This window comes from Haliaeetus albicilla, chromosome 8, assembly GCF_947461875.1.
Source record: "Haliaeetus albicilla chromosome 8, bHalAlb1.1, whole genome shotgun sequence".
NCBI classification, from domain to species: domain Eukaryota; kingdom Metazoa; phylum Chordata; class Aves; order Accipitriformes; family Accipitridae; genus Haliaeetus; species Haliaeetus albicilla.
The window spans coordinates 6,166,985-6,178,744 of NC_091490.1; the positions used below are offsets into that span (position 1 = coordinate 6,166,985).

Genomic DNA, 11,760 nt, shown 5'->3' on the forward strand with positions numbered 1-11,760 from the left:
AAAATCCTTGCCAAAAAAACCCAAGGAAAGATGAAATTTGGGGACCCGCAAAGCCTGGGGATAGAAATGTCCGGGCCGTGTTGTATATAGGCTGTAAGTAACCCTGTCCGGCAGGACGGTGATGTCCCGCCGGTAGGTGCCCGCTGCAGCGTGGGGGCTTCCCCTGAGGATCCCTGAGCCTCCTGCCCTGGACGGGGTGAGCTCTTCGGAGGGAGTCCCCTCACCCCATGCCGCAGGTCCCGGGTCTGAGATCCACCATCGCCGGCGGTGCCGCGGTCCCGAGGGGCTTTGTGTCAGCCCCGCGCTCCCCGTGAGCCCCCTGGTCCTGAGGGGCTCCCCCGGTCCTTCCCCTCCCTCTCGCCGGCAGGGTCAGCTCCGCCTGCCATCCCCACGGGAGACGCCACCTAAACTTGAAGCGGAACGCGGGCCGGAGGCCGCCGGGGCCGGGCCTGAGGGGGCGGTCGGCGGGCGGGAAGAAGGAGGGCGGGAGGCGGGCCGGAGCGGCAACATGGCGGAGGCCGGGCCTGGCGGCGGCGGGACGCGGTACCGGGGTGGTTTCCACCCCGACACCTGGGAGGAGGTGAGGCGGGGAGGGGGCCGGGGGGGGGAGCCGGGGCGGGCCGGGCTGAGGGACGATGTGTGTGTGTGTGTGTCCGCCCGCAGGAGCTGGAGGCCATCCCCATGTTCATGAAGCGGTGCCCGGCCGAGATCGACGCGGCGCGGCAGCCCGAGCTGGCCTGTCTGCAGTCCCTCCTCTTCGACGAGGAGCAGGGTCCCGCAGGTGGGCAGCCGGGGCTGAGGAGGGCGGGGGGGGGGGTCTGTCCCTGTCTGTCGGTCTGTCCCTCCGGCCCTGGCCCGGGGTGCTGGTGGAGAGCCGTGCCCCCCCCCCCCCCTCAGGCCCTGTCCCCCTCCGTCCCCGGCAGAGCTGGCCAGGATGTACAAAAACGAAGGGAACGAGTACTTCAAGGAGAGGGACTACGGGAGAGCTGTCGTCGCCTACACCGAGGGGCTGAAGAAGAAGTGCGAGGACCCCGAGCTGAACGCCGTGCTGCACACAAACCGGGGAGCCGCGCAGTTTTACCTGGGTAAGGAGACGTGCCCCGTCCCGCCTCGGACGGGGCTGGGAAGGGGGCTCCTACCTGTCTGATGGATCCCTGGCCTTTCGCTGCTTGCTCCTGGCGCGCTCTTTCTTCCTCCGCTCGCCTCGCAGCGATCGTAGGAACGGTGCGTTGTAGAGTCTCCGCGTGAGCTGTTTTCTCACCGTGGGATCTGCCTGGGTTTTAAACGCAAACCAAAGGTTCTGAGCCGTTTTGCTTGCTTTGTAGGTAACTACCGTTCTGCGCTCAATGATGCCATCCAAGCAAAAAAGCTAAAGCCCACCCATCTCAAAGCAGTCATAAGAGGTAAGAGTTAAAGCACGCGTTACCGCGTGGAGCGCCCGGAACATCATTTCAAAACAGCTTTGCACACCTTGTATTTACTTACTAGGCTCTTAGTGTTACAAGCCCTGGAACAGACTTCTTGTTGGATGTTGATTTGTTTCGCTGCATGTTTCTGTGTGTCAAATAACACTGTTTATAAACCCGAAATTACTGTGAGCATGCGTTCATACTTTGTTTCAGGGCAGCATTAATTTCAGAACATTAAAGCAGTTACTGTACCAGATCTCTTGTTTTCTTATTGCTGCTTCTCCCCAAATCAGAGCTCTGCATTTTGTTTTGGGATTTTCAGTCAAAATGCTATCTTTTCCCTCTTTGCTCTATAGCTTCTATATCTGTCAAAGAGGCAGGCATTGGATCTGTTTTTGTAAAGCACAACATAACTTTTGCTGTTTTCCACAATACTAGTTTTTGGGTTTGTTTTTTTTTTTCCCCCAGCCTTTCTCACTCCATGGAAATGGCCACTTTCTTTTTCCTTATGAGACAAATACTGATATGTTAATTATAATCATAAAATTTTGCTTGTAACAGACACTTCTAGCATCATTCTGCTGATTTCTGTGACTAGTTGAGCAAATGATACAAGAATTGCTGAAATATTTTAGATTTTCTTCTCAGCTGACCTGCTGGGAGTCTATGATTGAACATGACCCTGCAAGACAATAGCATGCGCTGCCGTGTATGCCTCTTGAAAGCACTAGGGCTAATGCTGTGTTTATAACCACCACTTTGTGTAGTAGTTGTATGCTGACTCCAATACTAGAAACTTAAAATCTTAATCCTTCCAGGAGCTCTCTGTCACATGGAGCTAAAGAATTTCTCTGAAGCAATAGCATGGTGTGAGGAGGGCTTGCGAATAGATTCAAAAGAGAAAAAGCTTGTGGAAATGAGAGCTAAAGCTGACAAATTAAAGGTAAATATTAAGGCAGTCTAGCATCTATAACGCTTGTTGCCTACTTTGTGTCAAGAAGCACTTTGGGATCCTTGGTTGGAGAGTGCTCCATACAAGTTTCTGCGTAGTATAACATCCCCAAACAGAATCGAGTGGTGGTTCCACGTAGTGTGTCTTGTTTAGATGTGTAGGGGAAAGAGCTGGAGGGAACCCTTCTGGAGATCTGAACTGATTTCTCCACTCGTTGGCAGGGTAGAGCAGTGATGGGCACTGACTTGCTGTGCGTGACCATGGTGCAACTTTTTCTTACATGTAGCGGGCTGAGGAGCGGGATGCAAGGAAAGCAAAGGTGATGAAGAAGAAAGAGCAGTGTCAAAAGGAAATTTTGCTTGCAGCAATAAAGGTGGGTCGGTGAGGGGGTTTGGTTTTGTGTGGTTTGCTTTGGGTTTGGGTTTTTTTAAGAGCTCACTTGTGTGTCTCTAAGAGGCCGTTCTCATACACAGGATTTTGAGGGCTAGAGCCAAAAAATTGAGTTAAAACCATGATTGTCCTCATCTGCATGGCTCTAGCCCCAGCTCCCGGGTTTCCATATTTCAGGTAACAACTAACACAAAATACCATCCCAGTGTTAGGAGATGGACTGAGCATCCAAGAGAGAGCTCTGGCTGCCAGGCTGTAGCATCACACTGGCCCAATGAACCTTGCTTTCTTTGCTGCTGATGGGCATTACTTCAGCGGAAGGGTAGAAGTTTACCATCCAGGAGGGTGGAGGAGAGAATCAATCCTGGATCCTCTCCTTCCTCGACACGTTTGGGCTATGTTAAAGTATTTTGGACTATTATGTAAATTGGATCTCCTCTTCTACAGTTGTCTTTCCAAAGAAAAGAGTGAGTTTTCTTCAGTTCTCTGAAAGAGTGGATGTTCTCAGGAGCTGGTGCATGTAGTTGCACCCTGAAGTTATGCCTGCTTGGTCCCAAAGGACAGGATTTCAGCTGCATCCCTTTCCCCACGTTTTCTCAGGCTCTTCTCTCAGCATGTGGGCTCCTCTGGATTCCCACCTCTGCTCGTCCATTTTATGAGGAACCTGGGTGTCTGGCTGAGGTTCTGATTTCTACTGGGAAGACCGGTCACCTGAGTCTGATACTGTAGGAAGGCTTTTGATGGCATGTTTAAGAGCTGACTCATTAATAAGGATGACACAATTTGTCCTTTTACTGACTGCTAATTTTTTGCTCTTATTCTCCTCACCATACCTGTTCGGGTTTTGGTTTGTTTTTTTTTTTTTCCTTCCTCCCATCCAGGAAAGAAATATCAAGCTGGTTCTTGAGCCTTCAAATGAAGAAGAGGAAGTATCAGATGGCCTGGCTGAGATATCCTTAGATGGGTTCCACTCTGACAATGCCACGGGGGCAAAGGTGCACTTAGATGCTGATGGCAACCTGAACTGGCCCGTCCTCTTTCTGTACCCTGAGCATGAGCAAACAGACTTCATTGCGGCTTTTCACGAGAACTCCAGGTAAATGCACTGTCAGCAGCATTCTTGCATAAAGGAGATGTTTGAGTAAATGACAACAGACAGCAAGTGAAACACGGCCATGCTAATGAAGTAGTTCCAGATTTCTAATCCCGTAGCTGACCCTGCTTTTGAGCAGGAGGTTGCAGTAGATGACCTTCTAAGGTCCTTTCCAACCTGAATTATTCAATGATTTACAAATGCAGCTTTAAAATACAAGGGGCAAAATCTATGACGGCCAAAATATGAAGGTGCAGAGAAACACATCATATCTAGCCAGTGTGCTTAAAGGGGCTTGCAGTGTGAGCTTGGACCAGTGGCCAGTAATACCTGTGACCCATCCCATGCATGGATTTCAGAGGTTCATTAAGGTGCTGTTTTGAAGCCCTCCAAATATGTGGGTCTTGGAAAGAGGATTAAACTTAGAAATTATAAAAAGTTTCCAAAAGGGACCTCTCGTAACCACCAGTGGCCCCATAGTTTCCTTAGGGTTTACAGAAGGCCTGACTGAAGTGCTATAGACCTTTCAGACTATAAGCAAATGACTGGCAAGGTGGGAATTCCACTTTCTTGATGTTAACTGCAGTTTCTGATCTCGCAGTGTTAAATAACTTTGGATTTTGTAACTTTTTCTTTGTGGGGAGATACGTATTCCTCAGATCTACTAATAAGTTTAGGACTTAAAATTGCAGTGCAAGCAGATTAGTATGTGGTTCTTATGCAGTAGTGTTCACTACGCCATTTCATGACCAAAAGAAGTGAAAATGGGTTCTTGGAACAAATTGGCCACCAGCACTCCTGAAGTACCAAAATAAACAAGCCTCTGACACACAAGCGTATTCCCAGCACTCTGATCTGGTGAAACGTGGTGCTGGAAAAAGGAAAATCAATTTTAGACAAAATGCATGGTGTTTATTTTGGCATATTTTCAGAGTGAAAATGAAAAGTTAAAAATAATTTGTTGTTGCACTGCTCAAGTTTGAAACCAGTACCATGAGTTACAAATGGGCCTTGGTCTCATTGGGAAAGCGATGAGTTTGAAGGGAAGAAACTATTAATGATCTAAACTTACTTTCCAGTCTATTGTTGTCCTGCTTTCGGCTGGGATAGAGTTAATTGTCTTCCTAGTAGCTGGTATAGTGCTATGTTTTGAGTTTGGTATGAGAAGAATGTTGATAACACACTGATGTTTTCAGTTGTTGCTAAGTAGTGTTTAGTCTAAAGTCAAGGATTTTTTAGCTTCTCGTGCCTAGCCAGCAAGAAGGCTGGAGGGGCACAAGAAGTTGGGAGGGGACACAGCCCAAGTGGCCAAAGGGGTATTCCATACCATGTGACGTCATAGCCAGTATATAAACTGGGGGAAGTGGGGGTGGGGAGAGTCGCAGCTCGGGAACTAACTGGGCATCTGTCGGCAGGTGGTGAGCAATTGCATTGCACATCACTTGTATATTCCAATCCTATTATTATTATTATTATTGTCACTTTATTATTGTTATCATTATTAGTTTCTTCTTTTCTTTTCTGTTCTGTTAAACTGTTCTTATCTCAACCCGCGAGTTTTACTTTTTTTTCTGATTGTCTCCCCCATCCCACTGGGTGGGGGGAATGAGTGAGCGGCTGCGTGGTGCTTAGTTGCTGGCTGGGGTTAAACCACGAGAATTGTCTAATTTGCTAATGTATTTTTACCATCATTCAAAAGCTGAACACTTTGTCTAAGCTAACCAAGTGTATCTTGGCTTTTAGGTTTATTGATCATTTAATGGTGATGTTTGCTGAGTTACCTCCTTGGGATTTAGAAAGAAAATACCTTCCCAGCAATCTTGAGGTGAGAAGTTTGACATTCCTTCTATTTCAGGGTTGTTGTGTTGTGGCTTTTTGTCTGGAGTGAAAAATTACACAGCTTTGAGTGTATGAAAGCAATGGCATTGTTACCTGTTTACCATATGCAGATGTGAAATAAGGATCTGGAAGCTCAAACGTTTTCCAGATGTGCTGACATGGACGCAGAATTCATTAATGAAAATGAAAGTTCTTTTGTCTTCCACTTAATGTTGTATTTGATAGAAGGTATTTATAGATATTGCTTAGATTCCCATCTTTGTAACGATGATTAAGATTTAGAACATCAAGCTGGTAGTCTGCCTGTTTTTTTAACTGCATTGTGAAGTTGCTCAATACAAATCAGAAAATATTATTAAAAAAATAGGTTATTTTCAGAACTAACTGGAGGTACTTAAACACTTAATCCCATCAAGACAATATGTGTCTATTAAGACTTTAGCAAAGGTGAGATGTGAGTTGGTTGTGGCTGCAGCAGGTTTTGAGAATTTTTCAGAAATTATACATAGAAGGATACAGATGTTTATTTTTCATTTTCTGCTTCAGTGTCACATGTGCCAGGCAAAGCACAGCCCTTAGTGCAGTGAGCAGACATGTCCAAAAGGACAGTGGGTCTGTACTTTAACGTGTTAAAAACTGGGATTATAGCTCTGTGTACATGTACAGTCTAAGGCACAGCTGCTGGATTCAGATCTCTTAAATCTACCCTGGTTTGTTCAAATATCTTTAAACCTACCCAGTTTAGCTCATACCATTGCTGCATTTACCTGTCAAAAAGCAGCCTGTAGATCTGGATTGCTTCTCTGTAAAGCACAGGAACACCCAGTGTATTTTGCCTTCCTGCTGCCACTTCTATAAGAAGCTAAGCTGGTTTATACAGGGAAGACTCAGAATTTACACAAAACAGTTTCTGCATTGCTGAAGTTAGCATCTGGCATGGTCGGTTCAAGCTACAGAAGTTTAATAAACCTCTAGCAGATACACGGTGTCCTGTTACTGGACTTTCAACAGCTTAGTAGTTTGCCTTCATGTACCTTAGGTGTTTAATAACCCTCCAGAATTTTTTTCAGCTCTATTTTGAAGATGAAGAAAGAACAGAAATGTACGAGCTGAACCCAGAACACACGTTGCTACAAGTGCTGCAGCACAAAAGGTGAGGCTGTTCATGTCCTGTTCAGGTCCAGAGAGAGCACGAAGGCAAAAAGAATGAGCTTTATGTCTTTGCCTTTAAGTGCAGTTTGTTCTCTGATTTAATAGTCCTAACTCTTGAAGGTGTAAAGCAGTGGGACCACATGGATTTTGTGCCTGGCTTTAGCGACTTTTTTTTTTTTTTCCCAAAAAAATTAACAGCTCTTTCCAGGACTAGATGGAGATGGGAAGGGGAGTTGGGCTACACACAAGCAGCAGCACAAAAGGGCTGTTTCAGATACCATCTACACAGCACTACTTTAAAAAAAAAAAAAGCAGCAGCAGCATATAAAGAGAGCATGTTGAAGGTTAACAATGCTCTCACTGTTAATAATGCTGCGTGAGCAGCCCCCAACACAGCATGCAGCACAGTTTGACTCTGAAACTGGCTTTAAAGTGTTGTGCAGTTATTTAGGGAGAAGAATTTGCTGTTTGTGAAGCCAAAAAGTTATTGTAAAGCCTGTGCTGTTAACTTGCACCATCTTGTAGCTAGCTGGAGAAAGCCTGCTGCACAGCGCTAGTGGCTTGGTCTGTCACAGTGGGAGCAGAGCTCTAGGTCCACTGCTGCGGGCTGTGTCTGAACTGTCACTCCATAAAACTCGGCAGCGTGCGTAAGCCCTCAGATTTTAGGCTGTAAGGGCAGTTGCAAAAGAAACCTCTTTCCAGAGGGAGAATAACAGCTGTTTTAATTAGAAGTAGCTGTTGGGAGAAGGGTTGATTCATAAAACACTCCTACTCAGATGTGTGTAGCCTTGGCCCCGAGAGGCTCTGCTAATCAGCAAAAAAGCTTGTTATCAGCCTTCGGGAGGTCAGTCTTTATTGAGCTGGGCGGAAGTCACTCACTTTGCATGACACTTGGCCAGCTACAAGGAAGCCAAAGGACTCCTTTTAATCTTTGCAGGTATTTTGTAAAGGCTGGGACTCCAACGGTTTTGGCATTTGTAAAGCGTTCTCCTTTCTCTAAGAAGTACTTCTCTGGCAAGAAGGTGCATCGACTATAATGAGCAAGAACGAAACGAGGAAACCTGTGCAAGAGGCTGCTGTTTGTTATCCCAGCTACAGACTGCAAACTTCTGCTGGACCAAAAATGCCTTGCACACTTCAGGGGAAAAATAATCTTGGCACACAAGGAAACTTCCAGGAAAGCAACACAGGAGAATGAAGGGCTTACAAGAGGGGATTATTTGTTTAAAAAGAAATCCAGCTGGCTTGCAGAAGGTCTCCTCTATGATAGGCTGCATGTGGTTTTGAAATAAACCTGAAGCAGTGCCAAACACTGGCTGCAGTTGAAGCAACACCAGCTGGGAATGTACTTACTTACCTGTGAAAAATCACTGATTTCTTTGGAGGTGGGCTGTGGTTGCTGGGGTTTAACAGCAGTGGTCTGGGGAGATACCTGCCTGTTGCAGCGGGATGGATGTAGTCAGATTCCTGCCTGGGATTAAGCAGCTGCTCTTTTTTCACCGCTTGGCTCTGCTGCTGGCCAGAGTAAAGCAGAGCTCTTTGTTCAGAGTGGTGTGTTTTACTGACCCTTTTGCTACCTGACTGATTGTCCTCTATAACTTGGAAATAAACATGTCTATTTTAAGTAGACTGACTTCTGCCTAATGAATGAGACAACAGTTTTTCTCACCTCATGAAATACTACAAGGGAACGTCAAACAGTAATTCTAAACCCAAACATAACAACCTTATCCTTGACACTACCTGGTAAAGCCAACATACAGGGTCTCCTGCACTTCTGTATTAGCTTTCAGCATTTAATTAAAAGTAATTCTAAATCTCTCATTTCTCTCTCTTCTGCAATCTCTCTGTGATTGCAGAAACACACTGTGCTTTTAGACACATCTAGTGCACAGGGCATTAAAAAGCTGTTCAGCCATAAACACTCTTGCTTAGATCATGGAGGATTTTTCTCACTTCAGGGCTGGATTCAGACAGCTCTAAAGAAAGCATTTCTGTTTCGCTATTCCTAAATTTCTGCACCATGCACAAATAGAGTTAAAAGTATCTCCATCTGAGGATGCTGAACTTTAATCTCCAAAGCTTAGGGTTACTTTACAACGAGGCAGCGGGATGGCTCCCTTTTCCCAGAGTGTTGGTTCTGGCCAGCCAGCCTTCGCCTCGCGGTGTCCTGCTCTCACAGGGCAGAGAGATGGGCAGCCAGGTAGTACAAGCTCAAGCCATTACACGCGATGCAGCAGAGGTTGCAGAGGGAGGACAGAGCGCGGTAGAGGGTGAGCTGCCGGGATAGCTGCCTGTAGCTGGGGTTAGAGGCACGCAGCTGCCTGCAGGACTTGCTGGTAAACAGTCCGACCTCCTGGCCGAGGCCGTGGCTGCGCTCGACGAGGTGCATGTCTGCCACGATGTCGGAGGTGACCTGCCCGAACCACTGTGTGTTCAGCACGGAAGCAGCGACGCAAACGAAGAAGATGATGATCTGCAGGGGAGCAAAGCCTGCCGTGAACATCACACGTGGTGGATTAAATTTCTTCCCCCAGCCCCTCTTGCACGCAAAGTTCGCTGCAATCTGGATGCTGCCCGGTTTCTTTTAACCACAGCCGTGTGTGGACCTCGTCATTTGCAAACCAGCCTCAGTGGAGCAGAGCGGAGCGGGACTCCGCAGAGGAAGGGGTTTGGGCTACAGCCAGCTCACGTTTTAAACCAGGAGGCTACCTGGGTCGTTTGCTCGTCGCTGAGCAGCTCGCTGGGGTGGTACATGGCAAATAGAGTCAGGTTGAGGAAGGCACAAGCGGAGCTGATGTGGCAGTAGTAGGGGAAGAGCTGGCGCTGGATGAAGCCGTAGGTGTGGCGAGGGAGGCAGCTGCCCATCACGAACCCTGCAAGGGGGGAGAGCGGGTAGGTCCTGGGGCAAAGCCCCCTCCCCTGGGCCTCCCCCCGGGGCAGAGAGGCACGGCGGTGTGTACGGACCGCAACCTACCAGACACGAAGGTCACCCAGATCTGCATTCCCAAGGAGGTGGAGAGGAAAACCAGGTGCAGCAGTTTGATGGTGTTGGAGGGCTCTGTGTCGGTCGGCATGGTGTCCTGGCCAGGGATGGGTCCCTCCACGTCAGCCGAGCCACCCCCAAATTTAGCTGCTGTTACTGCCATCACCTTGCTGGATCCAGCAAATGCAGTTTAGCTTCACAAGAAGAGCTTTGGAAGTTTTGGGAGAGCTGACACAGCCTCAGCCACTTCCCAGCCCCGCCACCGTGCACCCAACCAGGCTGCAAACCCAATTTTCAAACCCCTTATATCTTAGGGGCAGGGCACTGCGTCAGCACCTGGTAACCAGCCATTTCGGGTGGACTTTTGGCAAAGTCCAGCCAAAGCCCCGTCTGACCCCTGGCAGCAGGAACAAGCAGAAAGTCAATAAAAAGGGGAAAAGGAAAAACCCTGACAAATACATCTGCCCATGCTGTGGCCATCAAAGAGGCCTCTTGGCCAGGGAGAAGTCCCACTGTTTAAAAACAGCAACAGCTTCTGCACACTTTAACCAAAAAGCCTGGGGGCTCAGAGAAGCAGGGCTGGCTCCCGGGCTCACCCCGCTGCCCCGGACCCCGTGCTGGCACAAGCATGAGAGCATGGGCAGCGGTGGGGAGCAGGAGGCTTTGAAGGAGCTGCCTGCTCTGCTAGAAGGAGCGCTTTGGAAATTAATTAAAACAAAGCTTCTGGGAGCAGACCATCAATTCTGCTGCCTGCTTTATTCCTCCTCCTCCTCCTCCTCCTCCTCTTGGCCAGCCGCCTCAGGGCATGAATTACAGCAGGGATAGCCTTGAGAGAGACACTGCCATCTAATTACATCCCACTACCCCTGCAAAATAGATAAATATATGCTGTGTTTTCATATATCAATTGCCTGTATTTATTTAGGCATCTATAAAAATCAGGTCCTTGAAGCCTTCTCATGGTGGTAGCATCACGTACGGGAGAAGGCGCTCGGATCCCACCTGGAGTGCTGGCTTGTAAATCCCCAGCTGTCTTCATGGCCTTTGCTTTGCCAAAAGATTCTTGGCATTTCTGGGATGTTTCCCCACTCCATCCTCCCGCAGCCGTGTTTACTGCACGATGGCAGGGGCCTGGGGAAGGTAGCCGTGGTCCTTTGGCGAGGCTTTGTCCCCTCCATCATCCTGTGCAGGAAAGCAGCGACGGGTGCTGTGGGCAGCCAGCACAGAGCCCTCCCGCTCCCGGGATCCCAGCTCTGCCTCTCCAAATTGTTTGCCTCTGTGCAGGAATTAGCAGTCGAGAGCAGCAAGGCAGCTGGGTGGTTTTGTGCAAAGAAGCCGCAGCTGGGAGGGTTGTCAGAGCAGAGGGTAACACCCTGCAGGGATTTCTTTTTTTTAAGGGAAAAAGAAAAATAGTGATTGATTGCTAAATTGGCCCTAGACCGGGTCATTTGTTGGGGAGGGCAAATGGGGGGGCTCTGGGAAAGGCTGGTAAGAGCAGGCTGCTCTCAACAGGCTCCAATGCACCCGCCAGCGGGTCCTTCTTCCCCTGGGAGCTGGCTGTGGGACGAGGTGGTTGGAAATGGACGCTCCAGGGATGCTCCAAATCGCCCAGTCCTGCTGTCTACCATTCCCCCATCATTCCCTCCAGCAGAAGATGCTGCAGGACTGCAATTTTTTTCCACCTGCACATAAACCACAACATGCTTCACACCCTTGCAGCTCTCTGTTGTGCTCCCATCCATTTCCCATTGCCCCCGAGTCGCTCCCGCTCCATCATCCCGCACCCCCAGGGACCCAGCCAAGCCGGGGTGAGGGCTGACCGTGGCCTCGCGGTGGGAAAAAGCACAATACTTAAGGAGAGGGAGAGGTCAGTTAAAGTTTAATGTTCGGGCGAATACATCATTCCCTCCACCTAATCAAGCAGCAGCAATTTCTAACG

The 11,760-nt window shown here is 48.5% G+C and overlaps 2 protein-coding genes across 2 annotated transcripts; one reads left to right on the forward strand and one right to left on the reverse strand.

Annotated features, from left to right (window-relative positions):
* The first annotated feature begins 483 nt into the window (after positions 1–483).
* On the forward strand, positions 484–8,462 carry TTC4 (tetratricopeptide repeat domain 4). Its single transcript, XM_069788657.1, has 10 exons — positions 484–580; positions 664–781; positions 924–1,085; positions 1,326–1,403; positions 2,228–2,352; positions 2,648–2,734; positions 3,633–3,847; positions 5,588–5,669; positions 6,754–6,836; positions 7,773–8,462. The coding sequence occupies exons 1-10, from the start codon at positions 509–511 to the stop codon at positions 7,870–7,872; spliced, it is 1,122 nt and encodes a 373-aa protein (XP_069644758.1). The 5' UTR covers positions 484–508; the 3' UTR covers positions 7,873–8,462.
* A 421-nt stretch (positions 8,463–8,883) lies between these two features.
* Positions 8,884–10,113, reverse strand: TMEM205 (transmembrane protein 205). The gene is made up of 3 exons (XM_069788658.1): positions 9,813–10,113; positions 9,548–9,711; positions 8,884–9,311 (listed from the first exon to the last, which is right to left on the reverse strand). The coding sequence occupies exons 1-3, from the start codon at positions 9,982–9,984 to the stop codon at positions 9,012–9,014; spliced, it is 636 nt and encodes a 211-aa protein (XP_069644759.1). The 5' UTR covers positions 9,985–10,113; the 3' UTR covers positions 8,884–9,011.
* Between the last annotated feature and the right edge of the window lie 1,647 nt (positions 10,114–11,760).

Excerpts from the sequence above, each read along its gene's own strand:
- TMEM205 (XM_069788658.1), bottom strand. The coding sequence starts at position 9,984 with ATGGCAGTAACAGCAGCTAAATTTGGGGGTGGCTCGGCTGACGTGGAG. Across the intron at positions 9,712-9,812 it reads CTGGGTGACCTTCGTGTCTG|GGTTCGTGATGGGCAGCTGC; the intron begins GTAGGTTGCGGT and ends CCCCCCTTGCAG. Across the intron at positions 9,312-9,547 it reads GCGACGAGCAAACGACCCAG|ATCATCATCTTCTTCGTTTG; the intron begins GTAGCCTCCTGG and ends GCTCCCCTGCAG.
- TTC4 (XM_069788657.1), top strand. The coding sequence starts at position 509 with ATGGCGGAGGCCGGGCCTGGCGGCGGCGGGACGCGGTACCGGGGTGGT. Across the intron at positions 2,735-3,632 it reads TTTTGCTTGCAGCAATAAAG|GAAAGAAATATCAAGCTGGT; the intron begins GTGGGTCGGTGA and ends CCTCCCATCCAG. Across the intron at positions 6,837-7,772 it reads CAAGTGCTGCAGCACAAAAG|GTATTTTGTAAAGGCTGGGA; the intron begins GTGAGGCTGTTC and ends TAATCTTTGCAG.